The 24,192-nt window shown below is 43.0% G+C and overlaps 1 protein-coding gene across 1 annotated transcript in view; it reads right to left on the bottom strand.

The window, feature by feature from the left end:
- Window positions 1–24,192, bottom strand: part of ADAMTS17 (ADAM metallopeptidase with thrombospondin type 1 motif 17) — a 351,240-nt gene that overhangs the window by 135,270 nt on the left and 191,778 nt on the right. The window contains 1 exon segment of the mRNA XM_032623836.1: window positions 22,202–22,352. Coding sequence (XP_032479727.1) covers window positions 22,202–22,352 — 151 coding nt within the window.

Genomic DNA, 24,192 nt, shown 5'->3' on the forward strand with positions numbered 1-24,192 from the left:
AAGGCGCAAAGGGAGGGAAAGCAGAACCGCAGGCTTGACAATGAGCTCAGAACAGCCCACAGCCCTTTTTCATTTTTCAAGTATGTCAGAGCTGCTCTGTGCCCCTAAAGAAGTTGATGAGTCGAGTGGAATTTTGCACATTTGGGTTCAGAAAAGCCTCCACATTCCCATTATTGTCCTTCTCTCAATGGAGTGGTAACAGGATGAGTGGCTGGAGCACAGCACCAGCTGGTCCCCATAAAGACCAACGGCACCTTGTTAAGTGTGTGATTTCATGCACTTTGACCTAAGAGCTCTTCCAGAGCATGGTGTCAGTGTGTGGACACGTATTCATGAAACAAGGCGGGCCCAGGAGGTGAATTTATGGGCTAGCAGTGTTTAGGATTAGGAGACCTAATTGCCCCTTAGGAGAGAGAGGAAGACAGTGGTGTGTGAGCTTTATAGACAGTGTTTTCTCTAACTTTTCTAATCATCAAAGAAAAGGAGAATGAGGTCAGGCAAAGATTTCTTAAACAGAACAAAAAAAGTACTAGCCATAAAGGAAAAAAATTTATGAATTATACTATTTATTATACTATTATACTAATTATACTATTAATCATACTATTTAATATTAAATATTAAAATGAGCTGGAGTAGGGAAATGTTAAAATGAAGAACTTTTTTTTTTTGGCTGCGCTGGGTCTTCATTGCTGCGTGCAGGCTTTTCTCTGGCTGCGGCGAGCAGGGGCTACTCTTTGTTGCAGTGCGCAGGCTTCTCATCGCGGTGGCTTCTCTCGTAGTAGAGCATGGGGTCTAGGTGCGCAGGCTTCAGTAGTTGCAGCACACGGGCTCTGTAGTTTCAGCACACAGGCCCCAGAGTGAGCGGGCTTCATTAGTTGTGGCGCACGGGCTCAGTAGTTGCAGCTTGTGTGCTCTATAGCACTGGCTCAGTAGTTGTGATGCACGGGCTTAGTTGCCCCGCGGTATGGGGGAATCTTCCCGGACCAGGGATTTAACCTGTATCCCCTGCATTGGCAGGCGGATTCTTAACCACTGGACCACCAGGAAGTCCCAAAATGAAGGACTTCTGTTTATCAAAGACAACTGTAAGAAAGTGAGAGATGTATGCAATGGGAGAGAGATTTGTAAGGCACAGAACCAACAAAGATTTGTATCCAGAATATATATAAAACAAACCCCTAAAACTCCTACTGATCAATCAAGAAAAAGACCCAAATAGAAGAATGGGCAAAAGATTTGAACAAACATTTCACATAAAAGGATATATAAACATATAGGATGGCCAGAAAACATGAAAAGATGCTCAGTTTCATTAGTCATCAGAGAAAAGCAAATTAAAACCAACCAGCTAAAAAATAGAAACAAACAAACAAAACCAACCAGCTACCTCTTCACACTGACCAAAATGGCTAGAATGAAAGAGATGGAGAATACCAAGTGTCAGCAAGGATGTAAGAATACCAAGTGTCTCATAAACTGATGATGAGATTCTTAGTTCCACAACTTTGGAAAACTCTTTGACAGTACTTACTAAAGCTGAAGAAATGCAATACCAGCAATTCCACTCCTAGGTTTGTATCAAACAGAAATGTGTGTGTACGTTCACCAAAAACATTGTCAAGAATGTTCACAGCCACAGTATTTGTATTTCTTAGTTCCCAAGATGGAGACAACCCAAGCACCTACCAACAGCAGAACAGGTAAATTATGGTCTATTAGAACAATGGGATACTATACGACTCCATGTATATGAAGTTCAAAAATGAGTAAGAGAAAACTAGTGTTGGGAGTCAGTTTAAAAACAGACAACAAGGATGAGCAGAAAAGGTGACTGTAAAGCTGTAGCCTCTGACCTCAGCTTGGCCACCAGCATTGCTCTGTGTGCCCAAGCCAAGCAACTGCCTTTCTGTGATTCATTTCCACAGCTCAACAAATGGGGTGGACCACACCAATGCTTGTCACTGTGATGACTTCTAGATGGATAGCTGGCATTCACGTCACGCTTTACAAATGACAAAGTGCTCTGACGTCTGTCATCCTGAGGCTCATGAAAGCCCTGGGAGGCAGGGCTTTCTCTATTTTTTCCCACTTTTTGTTTTCTTTTCTTTTTTTTGAAGTAGATGAGTTTATTACTCATAGGTCCTGCAATAATTAGAGCAAGTCTTAAGGGCTCACTCAGGGAGGCCAAGGCAAGATGCAGGCAGAGAGAGTGGCAATACTTGGACTCATGCCTTTATTAGCGACCATAGGTGAAATTCTTTGGGTTTCTCCAGTTGAGTGTGTACTGTTAAATTAGAACCAAAATGTGCAGTATTTTCTTTCTTTTTAAAAAATTTTTTATTGGAGTATAGTTGATTTACAATGTTGTGTTAGTGTCAGGTGTACGGTAAAGTGAATCAGTTATACATATACATATAGCTACTCTTTTTTAGATTCTTTTCCCATATAGATCATTACAGAGTACTGAGTAGCGTTCCCTGTGCTATACAGTAGGTCCTTATTAGTTACATATTTTATATATAGTAGTGTGTATATATCAATCCCAATCTCCCAATTTATCCACCCCCTTTCCCCCCAGTAACCGTAAGTTTATTTTCTACACCTGTGACTGTATTTGTTTTGTAAATAAGTTCACTTGTACCATTTTTTTTAAGATTCTACACATAAGCTATATCATATGATATTTGTCTTTCTCTGTCTGACTTCATTCAGTATGACAATCTCTAGGCCCATCCATGTTGCTGCAAATGGCATTATTTTGTTCATTTTTGTTGTTGTTGTTGTGTTGGGTCTTCGTTGCTGCACGCGGGCTTTCTCTAGTTGCATCGAGTGGGGGCTACTCTTTGTTGCAGTGCGCGGGCTTCTCATTGTGGTGGCTTCTCTTTGTTTCGGAACACGGGCTCTAGGCGTGTGGGCTTCAGTAGTTGTGGCACACAGGCTTACTTGCTCCACGGCATGTGGGATCTTCCCGGAGCAGGGATCGAACCCGTGTCCCCTGCCCTGACAGGCAGATTCTTAACCACTGCGCCACCAGAGAAGTCCCTATTTTGTTCTTTTTATGGCTGAGTAATATTCCATTGTGTGTGTGTGTGTATATATATATCTTCTTTATCCATTCCTCTGACAATGGACATTTAGGCTGCTTCCATGCCTTGGCTATTGTAAACAGTGCTGCAGTGAACATTGGGGGTGCATGTATTTTTTTGAATTATGGTTTTCTCCGGATATATGACCAGGAGTGGGATTGCTGGATCATATGGTAGTTCTATATTTAGTTGTTTAAGGAATCTCCAGACTGTTCTCCATAATGGTTATACTAATTTACATTCCCACCAACAGTGTTGGAGGGTTCCCTTTTCTCCACACTCTCTTCAGCATTTATTGCTTGTAGATTTTTTAATGATGGCCATTCTGACCAGTGTGAGGTGATAACTCATTGTAGTTTTGATTTGCATTTCTCAAATAATAATAGTGATGTTGAGCATCTTTTCATGTGCTTTTTGGCCATCTGTGTGTCTTCTTTGGAGAAATGTCTATTTAGATCTTCTGCCCTTTTGATTGGGTTGTTTTTTTTGATATTGAGCTGCATGAGCTGTTTGTATATTTCCCACTTTTCCAACGAGGAGGCAGATGTTTGTGGACACCAAGGGCCCTGAGCTGGGTCAGAAACACAGGACTGGGAGTTTACTTATCAAGGTTCATATTCTGGTTCTTGACCCATGTGGTGCCTACACAGGTGCATTCACTTTATAAAAACTGATCAAGCTCTAAACTTAGGGATTTATGTACTTTTCTGTATGCATGTTATAATTCAATAAAACTATTAAATAAGTAAATAAATGCTTAGACAGTGATGTAAGGTTATCTGGACTCAACTTATCACAAGGTAAAAGCAGGGAAATCAGAGCTTCACAAGGAAATATAAGGATAAAACATACGTGCAGGAAGTCATACCTCAAACAGGAGAGAGACTCTGCATGGTGAGCAGTCTCTGTAAGTTGGGACACGGATACACACACACACACACCCCACACACCCCTCTCATAAGGAGAGTTTCTGATAGCCTGGAAGCAGCCCTCCTTCTGCCTGACGTGAACATCCTATAAATAGCTGGTCCAGGAATAACTCAGAGGTGAACAATAGTAGAAAAGAAGCAGTACAGGATCTATACTAAGATACTGTAAATAAAAAAGGGAGAAAAAACAGGAGTGAGAAAGCAGATGAAGAATACTCATCAGACAATATGATCATGGAATGGCTAAAAATAATGTGCAAGCATAGTACCATTAATGTTTTAAAAACACAGTAATTGTGTCTTTTCTTTTGCATTTGCAAAAAGCTAATACACAAGAACTAAGGGAAAAGACAGTCATGTCAAAGGAGATAAAATATGAGCTATTAGAACTTGATCAAGAAATGTAACAGAAAATAAAATCAGATGACCAATGATAACTAAAGTGAAAGCAACATAAAGAAAAGACACACTACTGAGCACACAGGGAGGTACATGGAGTTGATGATTGAGAAAAAGTGAATACAATAAAAATAGAAATGAACAAATAATTCAAAACAATTAAGAGGAAATGACAGATATGGAAGACACATAAAGGAGAGCTGACATAAGCATAAGTAGGAAGCAGGCAGGATGGACTTTCTCTATTTTTCCACTTTTCCAGTGAGGAGGCAGATGATTGTGGAGGTCAAGGACCCCAAGCCGGGTAAGAAGCATGGGACTCCTAAAGAAGAGAACTAAAGTAATGTAACAGGAGAGGTATTTGAATATAAATTCAAGACCTATCCTGAAATGAAAGAAGATCTCAGACTCAGATTGAAAAGCAAAGCCCTGTTCCAGGGAAAAAGACAAAGAATGATGAACACAGAGGCATGTCCCAATAAAGTTACTGGATCTCAGATAAAGAAAAAAGATATTTAAGGCAGCCAGCCCACCGCCCCCTCCCCCCAAAAAAGAGACCAGGTCACGGATGATGGGAAAAGATATTAAGCTACAAGCACATTTCTCTACAGCAGCATTCACTGCCAGAAGGCAGTAATGTTTAGAAAGATACAAGGAAACAAAATGTGACCCAAGAAGTTACTAGCAACTGAACTGTTGCTCAAGTATTTAGGTAACAGAAAAACATTTTTGAACATATAAAGAGTTAAATCCTCTTTTGGAGAAAATACTAAAGGATGAACTTCTGTCAACAAAGAAATGGATGGAAAACTCATGATAAAAGGATTGGAAGTGAGCACTGATCAAAGCATCGAACAAAAAAAATGGAGGGTTGAAGCTGGAGAACCGAATGCAGATGATACACCCCAGGTGAGACAGAAATAATATTGATAAGAACAGCCTGGAAAAGAAGGTGCAGTGGGGTGGGGGCAATAGGAGATTGTCCATATATCCCCATTTCGTCATCTTTTCTAGCTGGGAGAGGAGAAAACACAACAGATAAACATAACTGAGATATAAGAAATTTTAAAGGTAAAATGTTAACCACTAAGAAAAAGAATAAACTTGAGTGGTGGAGGGAATGGAAAGGAAGGCCTTGGAGGTGGAAATGCATTCATTTCATCATGTTCACGGAGTTAGGAAACAGTAGAAACTCTAAAGAGAAGTGTGCCTGAGGCACTTTTGCTTCTGGCCAATGTCAGAATAGATACCCTGAGGGAGGCTGGGCTGCTCCTCCACTATACAAATAGCAAGGTGTTGTAATAAAACACAATTCTTACTGCTGAGCTCATCAGAAGTAAAAAGAACTATTCAAGGAAGCAAATACAAAATACACACATGGCTATATTTATACCTACTTACAAACATATTCCAATCTGTGTTAAGCACATACAAGGGGTGCATTTCCCTGAGGGCCGGCACTGATCTTGAAACTAGAGTTGGCAGAATAAGTTTTGGGCTGGCGGCAAGGTCACAAGCTCTACCTGAGACACCCAGATTAGACCAGGGAATCTGGAAGACTGTTTACCAGTCCTAGAAGGATTGGTGGCATCTCCTGGCTTTCATTGAGATAAATATAAATTCTCCCTGAAGCAAAGCAATCACCACTCAGGCTCTCAGAATTTCATGCTTATCATCAATAAAATGTAAACTCACAATCAAGCATGGAAACATGAGTGACAGATGGCAGAAACAACAAGCAAAAGATTTAAATTCTCAAAGTGTTTTGATAATAGAGTTATCAGATACTGAATATACAATAACTCTATAAAATGTCTTAAAAAATAGAAGATGAGATCACATAAACAAGCTATCAGCAAGATACTATTGAATATGATCAGGCAAATTCGGAAAAAAAACTAGAAAGAACTTTAACAATTCAATTACATAATTGTTGGAGAAAATCAATGGTTTTTGGCACCACTGAAAGAGAGATTTAGTGACTAGGAAATAGATATGAAGAAATTATACAGAATGCAGCATGGAGAGAAAAGGAGGAGGGAAATAAAAAAAGTGGGTTAAGGGCTTCCCTGGTGGCGCAGTGGTTGGGAGTCTGCCTGCCGATGCAGAGGACGCGGGTTCGTGCCCCGGTCCGGGAGGATCTCACGTGCCGCGGAGCGCCTGGGCCTGTGGGCCATGGCCGCTGAGCCTGCGCGTCCGGAGTCTGTGCTCCGCAGCGGGAGAGGCCACGGCAGTGAGAGGCCCGCATATGGAAAAAAAAAAAAAAAGTGGGTTAAGAGATATGATAGAGTGAGAAATACTGATGGATGTGTCTAATCATAGTCCTGGAAAAAGAGAATAGAAAGAATGGGACAGAGGCAACATTTGAGAAGAAACTAGCTGATGCAGAAGATATACCATGTAGAATAAAGAGTTCCCTGACTTAGTGATAGGAGACAGTCTCAATATCCCTGTCTCCTGATATTCATGCCCTGTGTAACACTTTCCCCTTGGCATGAAACAAATGGCTTGCTTTTAATCCACAGAATGCAGTAAAAGCAATAGAATCTCAGTTTAAGCAACTCCTGGGTCAAAGGGAAAGTCGTAACCAAAGTTGCAGATAAAGAAGAAAATAATAAAGGTGAAAACATAGATATCGTGACAAATGGAGTGCTTTAAGGAATATTCAGAGTCTCAAATACTCATATCAATAAACAAGAAGAAAATAAATTAAGTGTCCATTTCAAGAAGTTTGAAAGGGGACAATATTTTCTTATAGAAAACAGAATAAATTAATAAAGATAAAAGGAGAAATTTATTATTTAGGAAACAGAAAAACCATAGAAAAATATAAGAGTTAGCTCTTTGGGGGGAAAAAATGACTGGATAAACCATAATAATCATCTAGATCTCTCCATGGATGCTAAAAAGACATTTAATAAAATTCAATCACAATCTCTTATTAAAACTCTTAACAAAATAAAATATAAATAAATGGATATTTCCTTAACTTGATAAAATATCTATCTCATGGGGAAACATGAGAAGCATTCTTATTAAAGTCAGGAAGAAGAAAAGGGTGTCCATTATCACAACTATTAGTGTTATTTTAGGTGAGAGAATGCATTAGGGGTTAATATGGAGTTATATAACTAGAAAACCCAAATGACTCAACTGTTATAATCTCCAAAAGAATTCAGTAAGATGGCTAAGTATAAAACTAAGATACTGTAATCAAAGCTCTTTATGAATACAAAATACAACCAATTTCAAAGATGGAATAAAAGACCCATTAAATAGGAAAAAAACATTCTATAGGAATAAATATATTGAGAAACTTGTAAGATCTACATTAAAATAAAAACAAAAAACTTTAAAATTCCCGAGTCAGGGAGGAAAGTCATCTTGAATGGATGTAAAGGAACACTATGTAGAAAGACTTAAAGTATAAAATTATATATTTTTCCCTAAGTTAATCTATAAACTAATGTAACGGAATTTAAAATACCAATGCAATTTAGAATTAAACAACCAGATTCTAAAGACCATATGGAAAAATAAACAAGAAATAATAATAGCCAGTACAATTGTGAAAAAGCATATGCTTAGTGTATTAAAATATTTTATAAAGCCACAGTATGTAAATATTAAGAGGTACATGATTACACTAGTGGAACAGACTGGAAAATCCAGAAATATTAAAAAAAATAAAAATATATTAAAAAAATGAGACATACAGAAATGTATATTATAAAGATGGCATTTCAAATTTATGGGGAGAATTAAATTATTCAATAAATGGTATGGAGCCACCTGAGTAGCCATCTGGAAGGAAAGTGAGGTTGGACCCCTACCTCACACCCTACCCTAAAATAAATGACTGCTGGATTAAGGATTTAAACATAAAAATTAAACCATAAAAGTACTAGAAGAAGCCATAAGAATTAAATTTATTTACAGTTTAGGAGCGGGAAAGACCTTTCTAAACATGGCACAAAACCAGAAGCCTTAAGAAGAGACATATATTTCACTTTACACACACACACACACACACACACACACACACACTTCTGCCTGACATAAAATATGATAAACAAAATAAAAAACAAATAAACTGGAAAAAAAGAACATTTGCAACTCATATTTCAGCTAAAGAGCCAATTTCCTTAGTAATTAAAACTTCTATCAAATTACTAAAAAAAATCAATAATACAATATAAAAAAGATTTAAGAAGACAGTTCACAGAAAAGATAACACAACTTTTAATTTTTTATATATTTTTAATATATGAAGAAATGCTCAAACTTATTACAAGAGAAATGCCATTCAACTTGCAACAGGCTCATTTCTTGACTGTTCAGATTGGCACAGCTCAGATAGACTGGGAGAAGGTGTGGGAATCGGGCACCTCCAAGTGGTGTTTGTGGGATGGTAAACATAAGCTTTTGCGGGAGGTCAATCTGGCAACATCTATCAACAATGGAGGCATGAACCTGATTTCACATAAAGTTAAAAGACAGGCAGACTAATCTGTGGGATCAGAAATTAAGATAGTAATTATCGCTGGGGGTTAGTGAACAGAAGGGGGCTTTGGGGGGGCTGCTGGAATTGTTGAAACGCTGTACTTCTTCATGCTGGTTATTATGGTGTGTTCAGTTTGTGGGCAATGAATGTGACTGTACATTTATGATTTGAGCACTTTTCCGTGTATTTCACATTGTGTTACAGGTGAATAAAATTACAAAAAAATATATATGTGCAAAAATGACCTTTAACCCACTTCTAGGTATTTACCTTATACATTAATGGCTTTCAATTGGGGGCAATTTTGCACACACACCCTCCACCCCGCCCCAGAGGAATTTGGCAACATCTGAAGACTTTTTTTGGTTGTCCCAAATAGGGGGATGCTCCTGACTGATAGCCAGTAGAGACTAAACATCCTACTGGGCACAAAATAACCCCACAACAAAGAATGATCCAGCCCCAGATGTCAATAGCGCTGGGATCAGGACACTTGGATGCAGATGAACTCAAAAGTAATAACAAAAGGAAAACCAGTAAGTTACCGTGGAGAAGACTGCAAGACACCACCTTAACCAGGTGACTGAGAGTAACAGCACCAGTAATAAGACCACGGCATCTCTGTGGTCTCCTTGATAATGCATAACCCCAATCCAAGCACCGAGAAAACATCAGACAAACCCAAACTGGTACTCTTCAAGTGTCAAGGTCATGAGAGACCCAGAAAGACTGGGGAACTGCCACAGATTGGAGGAGACAAAGGAGACCTGACAACTAAATGCAAAATGGGACCCTGGTACAGAAAAAGGAGAATAGTGAGGAAGCTGGTGAAATCTGAAATATATGTTAGTTAATATCATACCACAGTAATTTCCTGACTTTGATAATGTAAGATGTGAACAGAGAAGGAAGCTGGGTAAAAAGTGTATACTTTCTGTACTATTTTTGTAACTCTTCTTTAAGTCTAAAATTACCTCACAATAAAAAGTTTTAAAAATAACACGATCTGTGGTAAAAAAAAAATAAAAAATCAAACATGGGGCAACTCAATTTTCATTTGTATTAAACAACTCTAAAATGTACTGTTAAGAAAAAAAAAGCAAGATGCACTGATATCAGTATGGTAGCATGCTAATATTAGCATGAAAAAGGAAACATATAAATGGTTAATTTTGGATTTTATACCTTGGGCATATATTGATAATTCTGAAAAGTCACACAGATAACCAACCAACCATCTGTGGTGGAGATGGTCTTTGTTGTAATTATTTAGTGCTCACAGTGCATATTTACAAAGAATTGATTAGACAAATTAAAAATGGCAAATGTGACTTTTCCAGAGTGAATTCTTTCTTTTCACCCTCAATGCCACCGCCTTGTTTTATCCTCTTCGTCTCTCAGCTGGACAGCTACAATAATTCCTCAAAGGTCTTCTTGACTATAATCTTTTTCATGCTCAACAAACTTGCAAAATCTTCTGAAAACACAGATCTTGACTTAAACCATACGTCACTCCCTTCAGGACTAAAACCCCTACGACACAGCTCCACCTTTGTTTAGCTCCTGCCCTTCACTTTTCCCTGTCTGCACCTGACTACCCATAGTCCACAGACACTCGGTGACCTCGCTGGCCCTGCTCCAGGCCCACCTCCCTGCAGGCTGTTCACGCCTACTGGAGACAGAGCATGGAGAGCGAGCATGACCTGCTGCCTGCCCTCAAGAGAACTCAGGCCAGGGAAGGGACCAGGGCTAAATTATCTTAACAGAGAGCCAGGAAATCACCTGCCATATTCTTCCCCACCCTTGTGAAGTCTTTCCTCCTTTTCTCCATTCCCACCAGGAAGAACCCTGATGGGTTCTAAGAGTGCTCCAACCTAACTGGTCCTGTGGCTGACAGTCCCATGTGTCTCACCTCCCACACCCTCACCCCTCGATCCTGAACTCCCAGGGGGCAGCAGCTGTGTCTTATCGCCTCCTCATCTCATTAGCACATATCTGGCAGCACATGATACAGACCCAAAGAAGACATGCTGAGTGAATCAACCAATGAATGAATGAACAAATAAATTCATATGTCAAGCAGTGCAAGGCTTCAGCAGAGACAGAGAAAAGCTGACACATTCTAAGCATTTACCCAGCCCAGGCATCAGGCTAAAAGCTTTACCAGAATTCCTCACTACTACTCACACAACTTCATGAGACAGAAACTATCACTACTCACGTTTTGCAGACGAGGAAATAGAATTAAGTGACCTGCCCAAGCCGCAGGGCTGGAACATGTCCTGACCCCAGAACACACTCTTACCCATTGGTTATACTGCCTATGGGTCCCCAATTTCCTCTCCCCACTCCCCGCCCCCCTTCGATCTTGCATCCTGTCAGCCGGCCCTCAGAGCTCATCCCTGTTCCTTATTTGCGGTGGAATGGACTGCTCTGTGCCCTCTGCCTAAGGTGTTTTATCAGCAAGCATTGTTGGGTAGCTTAATCTTTGGCTTAAATGAAATGCAAAGCCGTGGGTCCAGTCCAAAGAGCAAGGAAAAGAAAATGGCTCTCTGGTTCTAGCATCTGTTACCTCACTAGCCACATTTAAGGTTTGTTGAAAGTCGTGCGGAGAACATTTTGCCGCAGAAGTCCTCAAGGTGCTGCATGACAAATAAGGCTGGGCTGAGCTTCCTTCCTTGGAGTACCATGGAAATGCGGGCAAGGTCTGAATTTCCCAGGACAAAGACATGAGTGCTCATGCCTTCAAGGCTTTGTCGTTTTCTTCACCTGGTCATCTCCCTCCTAAGTACTCTCAAGGTTATTTTGACACTCTTCATGCACTGTTTGGAGAGCAGCTCTGATTCAAGACAATACTGAAGGGAACGGTTATGTAAAAGTCCTCAGAAATCTGTTGCTGATAACATAAGTCAAAAGGGAGATAAAATGCTAAGAGCTGGATGAAAAATTATTCATCCAAAATTTCCACACATAACTACTGTGGTTTGAAGCCTTACCCCAGGCCAGCGTGCCAGCCCCACTTCTGGAAGGCCGGTCACTCCTTCCATGTTCCTGAAGGTTGTAGAGTCTGTCACCTGGCTGGGGACACTTGGGGTGGGTGCTGCTGGGTGAGGGTAGGGCTGGGGCACTGGGCACTCAGCTGGCAAGGAGGGTGGGCAAGAAGTGAAGGATAACACACAACTTGCAAAGTCTGGAGAGCTCTGTGAGGAGGCAGTCCACTGCAAGGGTTCAAACACGTCCGGAAAATTGGGGCCATCTACTGCCGAAGTTCAACAGTTCTGAGAGAGGTGGCAGATGCTGGGCAGGAAGCCAAGACTGAGGCAGGCAAGGCGGCTTTCGACCTAGTGTCCAGCCAGGCCCTGTCTCTCTGAGAGGAGCAGGGCAAGGCTCCTGTTCCACCAGCCACCCCACCCCACTCCACCCCACCGCTCCCAGCCAGGTACACTGGCATTAAAGGGGCAGGTTTCATTTAGATCAGAAGTTCCCAAACCAGGCTGAGCCTGAGAATCTCCGGGGAAGCTGAAGAAAAATATATCGCTGAAGCCTGTCCCCCAGAGATTCTAACACAGAAGGTCCGGAGTGAGGCACACACACTGCTGCCATGCTCCGGAGGAGATTCTAATGACCCACCAGGTTTAGAAATGACCAACATTAGAGAAAAGAATACTGTTGGTTCCAAGGTGGAATTCCAACACCCTGAGCTTCCTGGACACCACAGGGATCTCCATACATCAGGATGACCATGAGAGTCTCCCTGGGACTTGGGAAAGGACAGAAAGAGGCTTTCCAGCCTTGGGACTGGAAGCACACCAAGAGAGAGATACTGGACCCTGGAGAGCAATTCCTGGAGGTTACAGGCTCCCAGAGTGGCAGGAGGAGTGGTGAGGACAGACAGGGACAGATGCAGAAAAGGACCAGGCAACGAGACTGTCAGCTAAACAGCATCTCCTCCACCACTGACTCCAGGAAATGAGTTGATGGAAAAAATGATATAGCTAACGTTTACTGAGCACCTACTGTGTGCTAAGTGCTCTAGTTCATTTGTTACTTAACTCTCATAACAACTCTATGCTCTGTAAGTAGAATTATTTTTCCCATTTTGCAGATTAGAAAACGGAGGCATAGAGAGACTACGTAACATGCTCAAGAGATGGAGGCAGGACATGACCCTGGGCAGCATGACTGGAGAACCCATCTTTTTAACCACTGTGTGATATGGACAGCACCTCCATGGTGTGCTGAAGGCCAGGAGAATTAAATGGAAAAGAGCAAAGGAGCAAACATTAGGTAGAAAAGAATGCATAAGACCCTCTAATGCTGATTACCATTCTAGACACTGTTGCCTTCCTGCAACAACTGGCTTATAGCTTCTGTGCTCAATATTTTTTTTAAAAAACAGCATAATATGCACATCTCAGTCCACTGTGCACGCCATGACACATTGGCACATCCCTGCTCAAGTCAACCAACGAGGCTGTTATGCATCACTTCCCAGCACCTTCCTTTCCCTGTGGGGCAGTCAGGCATGGGCTTTGGAGCAGTGATGGTGGCATGTTTTGCTGAGATGCAGGAAGGATGGAGGGACGAGTGGTCATTACATAGCACCTTTCAACTAAGAATCTCCAGGAACCAGGTGAGGAGGGGGGACAGATAAATTTCTCTTTCATATTGAAAAGGGTTGAGGGCTTTGTGATGCCATGATCCTTGGCAGAACGTTGCCCTAACTCCCCATTTCTTGCTTCTGTCTCCAGTAGCAATGGCACACTCTTCCTCTCAGCTGATAATAACTACTTCCGGCCTTCTCACCCTCTGTTTCACCTGGCAGAATATCTGAGCTTAAATAGCTTTAAGTCTTGTTAAATAATGACTTTGCTTTGCAAGTGACTTTGCTGACGTAGACAGGAGGAACTTGTAATCATAAAAAAAGATGGATTGGGCTAATTGCATAAAGTTCATTTCCCCTTTCTAATAAATATTTACCATCCAATGTTTATAACTTTTAATGTTTGGACTTTCTTGAAATGCTTTATTGAATTAAAACCATCACATTACCATTGGCTAAAAGAGGAGACAGCTATATTTGCCAATAACTTCTGCAACAAATGCCAGCTATTGATGCCAATTTTTTTTCCTTTGGTAGTTCATATTTCCACACACAGCTTTGTGCCTTACAATACCCGCATTCTGCAGACAGACATGAAAGATGCAATGATGATGGTGTGGGGATCTCCAGAGTCCTAGAAATGAAAATGGACTGTATCTTAATTTTTCTTCATTCTCTGGTATGCAAATGTTTGAGAGAGCAGAAATATTTGAAGCTAGGCTGCTCCCAAAGCAACTGTAATGTTTTTCCAAAGTTATTTACCCTACACCCTTGGATAAGGAAGTGGCTCTTAATTTTGTCTGGTCTTAAAATGGTTACGAATTGTGAATGCCAAAAGAAGAACACACACAGAAGACCAATCAGAAGGAAGTTCAGTATTGGAAATTCCACCTAAAGAAGAGGAATAGTCACAGAAAGGCAGCCCTTCCCTTGGGGAGCAAATGCTGACTGGCCACTGCCTAGCAACCAGCACCTGGCCTTGTACTTTGAAGTATATGGTGGAGCCTGTGAACCCTTCTCAGAATAATACTGGTCACTGAATAATTATAAAATACATAAGTTTAGCAAAAAAACAATTAAGTTCAAATATAATGCAAAATACAAATTTTTAATATAGTAACACGTGTTTCCTTGTCAACACATTATATAGGATCTGGCCCTAGGTCTAATAACGACTGTAATTTTAAACTAGTCATGAGTGTAAATGATAATTCCAAATAGCTGCTACAACTTTCATGCAGTATGAAAAGGATCTGTGATTCCTAATCACGTGACAGTCACAGGTACTGCTGAGACTGCTGTGGCTTGTTGCCCACACTCATAATGGAAGGAAATACTCATTTTGGTTACAGGTTGGAGAAAAATAAGGATGTGATCTTTTCCCTATCCCTATTCACAAATCCTCTGAAATCTATCTGCAGACCCTAGCTCAGAACCCCTGCTTTTACACAATAACAAAGATGCGTCCATGAGAAACGTGATCCCCTGAGACCGTATCCTCTACCTTCCGCCAAGGATAAGATTTTGTTCCTCGTAAGAGGCAGCAGCAAAATGAAAACTGCCCACCAGTAGTCATGGTGGTTAGTATTTTTCTCAAAATACAATCTATCCAGTTTCTTTTCTTCTTATTTTTATGGTCTGTATTCCAGAAAAAGAAAAAGAAAATGTTCAACTCCTGAAGCAACAATGTGTTTTGTGGTTTCATTCCCTTGGCAGTGTCCACACTGTGTTACACCCCATTATTATTTTCTTTTCTGTAATAGGCTTATAGTTCTAGAAACGTTTTAAGACAGAAGATTCACACACATGCACGCACACACAACCCACTTGCCTCATTAATGTTTCTGTGCTTTTCCAAGCTACCCCCGAAGGCCCGGTGCAGGAATGCAAGCTGAGGGGGTTGCCAGGGAAGTCCTCCTCATGGACACAGCCTTGGGGGAGCCAGGGCTTGGGAACACAGACAGCAGCGTTCCCAACTGGCATGCATGTGTGTGGTTTTTAAGAAATTCCTCCAGATTTTTGGAGTTGTAATGTCTTCACGATATTCATTCCCCTAAAACTCCTGGCTATGAGTGTTGTCCTTCTTTTTCATGGCATCTAGTTGGTAGTAATTTTTTTTTTCCTATTAAAAAGGTATAGAATTCTAAGGTGGCAGGCTTTTTTTCTTTCAGTGCTTTAAAGATGCTGCTCCATGGTCTTTCTTCACTTGCATTGTTTCTAATGAGAAGTATGTTGTCGTTCCTACCTTGGCTTATCTCTACATAACTTGTCTTTTTTCCTCTGGCTCTTTTAAGATTTTCTCTTCATCACCACTTTTAAGCAATTTGATTATGATGAGCTTTGGTCTGGATTTCTTCATGTTTCTTGGGGTTCACTGAGTATCTTGGATCTGTGGGCTTGTGATTTTCATCAAATTTGAAAAAACTGTCAGCCATTACTTCTTTAAATATTATTTTAGTCCTCTCTCACCTCCTTCAGGGCATCAATCACATGTCTTAGGCCACCTGAAGTCCCACAGTTCTCTTTGTTTTCAGTCTTTTTTCTCGTTGTATTTCACTTTGGATAGCTTCAATTGCTTTATCTTCAGCAGTCATCTCTTCTGCAATCTCTCATTTGCCAGAAATCTCAAGCAGGGTATCTTTCATCTTAAATATTGTAGTTTTCATTTCTAGAAATACCAGTAGGATCTTTTCCATATCTTCCATATCTCTACTTAACATGTTCAATCTTTCTTTTTGCTACCTTCCTGAACCTGGAATATGGTTATAATTATTGTTTTAATGCCGTTGTCTACTAATTCTATCACCTGTGTCATTTCTAGGTCAGTTTTGATTGATTTTTCTCCTCATTATGGATGTATTTTCCTGCTCCTTTGAAGGCCTGGTAAGTTTTTATTTGATGCTAGACATTGTGAATTTTATTTTACTGAGTGCTGTTTTTGTATTTCTTTTTTTTTTTTTTTTTTTTTTTTTTTGCGTTACGTGGGCCTCTCACTGCTGTGGCCTCTCCCGTTGCGGAGCACAGGCTCTGGACGCGCAGGCTCAGCGGCCATGGCTCACGGGCCCAGCCGCTCCGCGGCATATGGGATCTTCCCGGACCGGGGCACGAACCCGCGTCCCCTGCATCGGCAGGCGGACTCTCGACCACTGCGCCACCAGGGAAGGCCCTGTTTTTGTATTTCTATAAATGTTTCTGAGCTTTGTTCTAGGACTTGTCTAAATTACTTGGAAACAGTTAGATCCTTTCAGATTTTGCTTTTAAGATTTATTGGGTGGGACCAGATCAGCATTTAGTGTGGGGCTAGTTTTGCCACTCTACTGATACAACACCCTTCTGTGTACACTACCTGATGCCCATGTGAGCCTCAGAGATTGTTCCCTCTAAGATTTTCAGATGGTTCTTTTCCTGGCCTTGGGTAGTTTTCTCACACACGTGTTTCTCAGTACTAAACTGAAGATTCGTGCAGATCCTGTGCAGATTTCTCAGGTTCTCTCTTTGTAAAGCTCTTTTGTCTGTGGTACTCTACTCTGTGAACACTAGCTGCCTCAGCCCCCCAGTACTCCTGGCTCTGTTTCTTCAACTCAAGAAGTCTGCTGCTTCTTCACAGCCCTCCCTCTCTATGCCACAGCCTGGAGACGGCCCAGGCAGTAAGCCAGGACAATCAGAGGGTTCACCTCATTTGTTTCACATCTCCCAAGGATCACGGTCCTTCCTTGCTTGATGGCCACTGTCTTGAAAATTGCTGTTCCATATATTTCATCTGATTTCTTAGTTGCTTCAGGTGGGAAGATAAATCTGGTCCTTGATACTCCATCTTGGCTGAAGGCAGATGTCAGGATAAGAAATTTAAAGGCAATATTGGGACCATGATCATTTCATTACATGATATCCATTTCAATCCTCAAGGGCATTAAAGAATAATGATGGTTATAGAGATCAATTGGATTACACGACATTTCGGTTGGCGCTGAAGGTCTCTGGAGTTTTGTATAATGTCTAATTTTTCATGGCCCTGAGGGTTCAATATAGAAAAATGCTGATCCTGGAGATGTACAAAGATAGATTAGTTCTGTGCCCCCATAGTGGGGAGCCAGTGTTATCCAGAAAGGTAACAGCAACACATTCATCAGCTCATATGATTGGGTGCTTACTTTGTGATAGACCCAGTTCTCAGCACCTTACGTGTATTAATTCACCAGGAGTCTCAGATTTTAACAATGAGGGTATTAATTAATGCACAGAGAGGGACACGGCCACTAGGAAGCAGGCTGCAGTCTCTCACTATCAGACTTGTACTGTCTTGGGAGGAAGCCACAGGAAAGGTTTGTATGAACGCTTGCAAGATATTTGACAGAGTCTTACATGTATGTTGGTGAACCAGATGGAGAAATGTGGACTCAGGCTTAGAGAGCCAATTCATTTTACGGGGAGGCCTGTAAGGGTTTCTCCCTCGCCTGTGAACGTGTCCAGTATCATCAGTGGTTGGGTGAAGTCACATAAGAACTTAAATTTACTGTTAGGGTCATGAATGAATTTCAGAGCAACACATACTTGAATATCTACTATGTGCCAGGCACTGGCTGAGGCAGTTGGAAAATACTGTTGAGGAAAAGTAAGATTATTACCCTTGAAGGATTTAAAATCTAGAAGAGGGAGATTATCAAAACAATAATCATATAAACAAGCAAATTATATAGCAGGTTAAAAGATGATAAGTTTATGAAAGCAGGGTTTTCCCTTAGGGGATCAGGAGATCTGGGTGCCACAAAGGTGGCAGGGGAGAGTTATCTGATGGAAATTTTAAATAGGGTGGTAGGCTTCCTTGAGGAGGTTACACTTGAACAAACAAACAGACAAACAAAAGACTCAAAAAAGATGAGGGGCTCAGTCACGTGGACAACTGAGAGAGGACCGTCCAAGTAGAGGAAACAGCCAGCAGGAAGCAGAGTGCATCCCCACCAGGAGCGTGCCCTGTGGGTTTGAGGAAGAGGAGGAAGGCAAGTAGAACTGGAACAGAATAGATGAAAGGGAGTGAATAAGGGGATGAGGACAGGAGGAAGAAAGGAACAGTACAACATATGTGTGCCTCCTGTTATGCTGAACATCAGCTGAAACACAGACCTGTAAGTGCACAAATGAGGAAAACACCAATCAAGCGAGCTTTACAACCCCACAGGGTGGTGCCTGGGTGAGATTCCAACGATGTGTCCCAGGCCTAGGGCAGCATCTCCAAGTCCTGGGTCCCAGCAGGCAACTGCCTCTCTCATCCACCAGTGTCTCGTTGATATTAGTATGACATTTTCCCCAGCATGAGAAGTTACCGCTTTCTAACTGGTATATTTGTGCTGAAGGAAGCACCACCAGCCTTGCAAGCAGGATGATCACCACCAGCTAAGGCTGATGCTGAGTCAGCTGAGCACCTCCACACCTCTAAGGAGTCACTCCTGCTGAGACAGGCTGGGACCTGGGACCTGGGACCCTCTGCTGCAGTGCTTGCACCTGGACAAATGTCTCCTCAAGCAACAAAATACAAAGAAACTATAAGGGAGTAAAAATAACTGCGTGCGGACTCCCCGGGTGGTCCAGTGGCTAAGACTCCACGCTCCCAATGCGGGGGGAGGGGGGGACCGGGTTCAATCCCTGGTCAGGGAAATCGATCCCGCATGCCGCAACTAAGAGTTCGCATGCCGCAACTAAAAGATCCCGCATGCAGCAACTAAGACCTGGCGCAGCCAAATTAATTAATTAATTAAAAACAAACAAACCACGTGCATGCGCAGTTGGGGCAAATTCTGTACAGCAAGATACAAAAAGACCTAAGCAAATCAACTGCCACTTCTGAAGAGCCAGGAGCAAAAACAGGGTGTCGGGAGCAGAAGCAGGATACTGCACACAACACCACCAAAGGGGTGGTCAAATCACCTAGGCCACCCCTCCAGCCCGACCCCTGGATCCATCCCTACCCTCACCCCATATAATGAAACCTCAGGGAGCGAGCAAGCAAAGGAACCTGTTACTTGTTCTCACTACCCCCATGCTGTAGCAGGGGCCCCAATAAAGCCTCGCCTGAATTTCTTGTCTGGCCTCTGATCAGTTTCTATTGATTAAGGAGGCCAAGAACCCTGGTCGGTAACACTGCTAGGATTTGGGGAGGAAAATGTCAACTTTGTTTTGGTACTGGTGGAATTCTCAAGGAAAAGGCAAGCAGGAAGGCATATTTCGTGGTTCTTGGTGAGCTGTAGGAATAAATGTTCAGCTGCATTTTAACTTACAAAAGATCTCACTTTATATAGTTGTATTTTGAGCTTCTAGGGAGAAAGGAGCAACACAGCTGAGCTAAACATGCCTTGCTGACCTCTCACTGTCCTCTTCAAACAAAAAGTTGCTAATGAAGGAAAATAAAATACCAGGTTACCTTTCTCTCCTTTGGAATCTGTCTTTGAATGAATGGAGCCTGCCTTTTCTCCTGCAGGAATAGTCACACCTGGGCTTGGTCTTCAGCCCATCCCTTCCTGGCTGAGTGACCTTGGTCCATTACCAAGCCTCTCTCAGCCTCTGTTTTCTCATCTGCTAAGTGGAGTTCAAAGCCCCTGCCCTCAAGTGTTGCAGTCAGGGTTTCACGTGACAGTGCATGCAAAGAGTCTAGCCTAGAAGATCATGAGCCACCAGTAGTGGTACCTCCCTCCTCCTATCTCTCCTCACCCAACTGATGTGCAACAGCCTGGCTCCTAGAAGGCAATGGCTGTGGCTCTTTGGGAGGAGGCAGCCTCTGTCCAGCTCCCACCCCAGTTAATCCTGTTGGCCATGAAGACTCCACAGTGGGCAGAGTGGCCACTGTGTGTCCGCTGACTCAGCTGGGCGCTTCCCTCTTCTCCATTCTGGGTGCCCGGGGCACTTCTACCCTTCTCGAATGCTTGGCATCCTCTACTGGCGTACCATGCACATGGATCTCCTGGTGTCACCACACAATCAAACGACCCTCTGAAACCTGCCCTCTCTGATAGTTCTGTGCCATCATGCACTTTAAGTGACTGAAGGCTGGGACAGACAAACAGGATGCCTCTTGGCCAGCCTATGGTACATGAATGAGTGCCTCAATGGTCAAGCCTCAATGGTCAAGGCTGATGGTGAGCACCAGACATCGTAGCAGACCACTGGGGATGATCGGATCGGGGGGCTGGTCCCATCTCCCCAGGGAGGTGTCCTTCAACCCAGCCGTGGCTGGGTGTGAAGTGGGAGACAGCTTCCTGTTACCAGGGCCTGGAAGAGATCCTTGCTGGCACCTCCACAGGGGAACGGAAGAGGAAGACTCAGGACACCCTGTGAATAAATGCCCTTTAAGGAAACAGCTAGCAGGAGGTGCTAGGTTGGTTGTGAGGCACGGCCCTTTTCCATACTCCAAACAATGGCAGGCAGTGCTCCACCTGCAGATTCCACCCAGATTTCCTGAACCAATTCACGCATAGCCAGGAAACGCTCAAGAGGCAGCATCCCGCCTCCTGGAGTCCAGGCTGACCTGCTGTGCTGGCCAGGATCCCGGGGTCTCATTTTGAAGGCACAGTCCCGGTCTATCCATCTGTCTTGGAGTTGCTCCCGTCCTGAGTTCTTGCTCTGGGCACCCATCCAGCCCTGCAGGCTGCCTCCCTGGGACTAGATGCTGCCCTGAGCTCCAGGCCGACTGCCACTGGGTGGCTCCTGAGTCCCACACATCCCCGGCTGGTTCTCCTGCTCCTGTCCTCCTGCCCCATGATGGTGCCGGCTCCGCATCCATCCCTGAGCCAGCTGCCAACTGCTGGCTGAGCCACAGGCTGCTCTGGCCCTCCCCTGGGGCCCCAGCATGGAGACAGCCTGCCCCAGGGCCTGGGCACATCCCCCCGGCCCACAGAAGTGGCCCAGCTGTCTGCAGTACGGTGAGAAAGTGCATGCTCTGGGGGTGAACAGACTTGAGTCAAATCCTATACTTATCTACTGGCCAAGCCATTCTGAATGATCAGTTCACCCCTGAGGCTTGATGTTATCATCTGTACCCTGGGAATAGTAAGTACCCTGTAACCTGGCAGTAACCTCGGGAGTCTGTGGTAAGGGTTAATTGATAGCAGGCACATTGGAAGCTTTAGGGCAAAGCATGTGGGCATTGTTCAGTAAATGGTAACATTTTAATGGGGTTATTAATACTATTATCATATAATCAATTTATTATTTGTTAAATGTTCTCAATATGACACTCTCCAACGTCCAGTAGTTTTTGGCTCTCTTCTATATCTGTGCCGGGTTTGATATCACCTCCAAGAATAGGCTAATTTACTTTTTCCTAGTGTCTTAATGTTTTCATGTTAAGACAGGCTACTAAGAAAGAAACACCTTTGGATTAAAAAACAAAACAAAATAAAACATTAGGCTATTGGTGTCAGCAGTAACTCTGAACCATCCCCCTGCCTATGTGTGCATGTGTGTGTATGTGTTCATGCACATGTATGTGTGTGGCTCACTCTGGGTGCCCCATGAAGTTGTTCATGAGGTATATTCGTGTGCATGTATGTGCATGCACGTATGCACATATGTTTGTGTGTGTGTGTGTGTGTGTGTGTGTGTGTGTGTGTAGTGTAAATGCCTGTATCCTCCCACAGAAGCCAGGTGCTCCTTCCTGAGCTAGCCTTCCCCTCCTGAGGCTGCTTACCTCCATGTTTCTGCAGAAGGTGGCATTGGTGCCGAAGAGGATCTGGCACTGCTCGTTGGCGCTGTAGTGCATGCCTGGCAGCTTGTGGGGCAGGCGCACTGCGTGCTGGCTCCTGGGGTCTGTGACCAGCAAACAAGTGCTAACTTTTGACCTGAAACAGCCGAGAGGCAAGTTGGTTTGCAAATGTACCACCCAGGTTTTTGTCCTGCTTTTTCAGTCACTGAGAAGCAGGAACCTCCAAATTATTTATGGGGAGATGACCAGGCACCAGACACATGGGCTGCACTTTTTGCTCTTTTTCCACATAGCTGAATGCAGATCTTTAGTCTGGAGGCCATGAGAGCTGGGCAACTAGGAAAGGGCCTGGGCTTATCACCCACATGGCTAATGTATTTCTGTCAGGGAGTCTGAGTGCTTTCTTGGATGAAAATGCTTTTGAAATAGAGTCCTATGATATTTTCTTAGAATGTGGCTTTAGCAAAAGTCACTATGAATAAAGAAACAATTGGAGTAGGGTTGTTTTCTTTTAAATAAATAAATAAAATAGGCAAGCTTATTTCCAATTCTGTAGATTTTCTTGGGGGGCCATGGCTGCTGGCTGGTCCAGATGCCCCACCTGGCCAGGCTGGTGGCACACTGTGCAAAGGACTTGGGGATTTCAACCAGGATGGAAATGTTCAGAGATGTTGAGAACAGCTCTGAAAAATTAAACTGGGGGTTGTGTGGCTGCGGCTCCATTAGGAGTTAAATACTTGAATGCTTTTATTTTTTAATTCCTAAAACAAGGCAGATGGTAGTAAAAAGAAAACCCAGCCTCTTGCCAAGATTCTTGAAGAAAAGAGTTGCACGCACGCAATACACACAGGCTGATACTGGTTCACCTCTCCTGGGCTCAAACTCATGGGACACTTCAACAAAGTCAGTGGGACCAGTACTGTATATGTGAGCAGATGAAAATACCTTTGTTTCACTGACCCTTCTGGGTAAAATGAAATAATGTCAAGTGGCTTCCAACATTGCATTATGATTTGGTGATACAAGTAGTCAGTAGGAAATAGACTACATTAAAACTAACGAGGCCATTTTTAAAAATTATTACTTTTATTTATTTATTGGCACACCAGGTCTTAGTTGCAGCACGTGGGATCTTCGCTGTGGCATGTTTAGTTGCAGCATGCAGGATCTTTAGTTGCAGCATGCATGTGGCATCTAATTCCCCAACCCTGGATTGAACCTGGGCCCCCTGCATTGGGAACGTGCAGTCTTACCCACTGGACCACCAGGGAAGTCCTAATGAGCCCATTTTTAAGCCCTGTGTACCACTTAGTTTCCCAACCACAGGAAACCTCATGAAAGAAGACCCAGGATGAAGCCAGAGTGATGCCTTTGGTCCTCCTCCCTGAGTTCACTGGGCATTCCACTGTGTTATTGGACTATAAAGCTCTGTGTGTAGGAGAGACTCACTGACCCCTTCAGTCACCATGGGGTGTAGAGATGATGCAATTAAGTGGTGAAACAATCAGGGTCTGCCTGTCAAACCTGTAAGTTCAGCCCTGAGGCCCTGACACTAAGGGATCCACATTGTATATGAGCACAGACTCTGACAAAGTTCTGACATCAGATGGCCAATTCTTCCACGGAAGTCTGAGAATGGAGTGATGCAGACACATTCTGGAAAGAAAGTGGCTATGAGATAAACTCATCCCAGTCCCACAAGTGAGGAAGGTGAGCAAGCCCTCCTCCCAGCAGATGGACTCCTGTCCAGGGAAGCAGCCTGAGTGTTGTGGAAATGCCCTGTTCTACAGTAGCCAACGTGTGTCATTAGGGTGGTGCCCACCCACAGTCAAAATAATGCAGAGAAGTGAAATGAAATCTTGTCAAGATACAGTCACTGCATTGACATTTCCATAGATAAGTTTTATGATCACCAGCTGGGTGCCCAGTGTCATACCAGATGCACACTTGGGAGGAAGCTTGACCAGCTGAGAATT

Source organism: Phocoena sinus, chromosome 2 (assembly GCF_008692025.1).
Source record: "Phocoena sinus isolate mPhoSin1 chromosome 2, mPhoSin1.pri, whole genome shotgun sequence".
Taxonomy (NCBI): Eukaryota; Metazoa; Chordata; class Mammalia; order Artiodactyla; family Phocoenidae; genus Phocoena; species Phocoena sinus.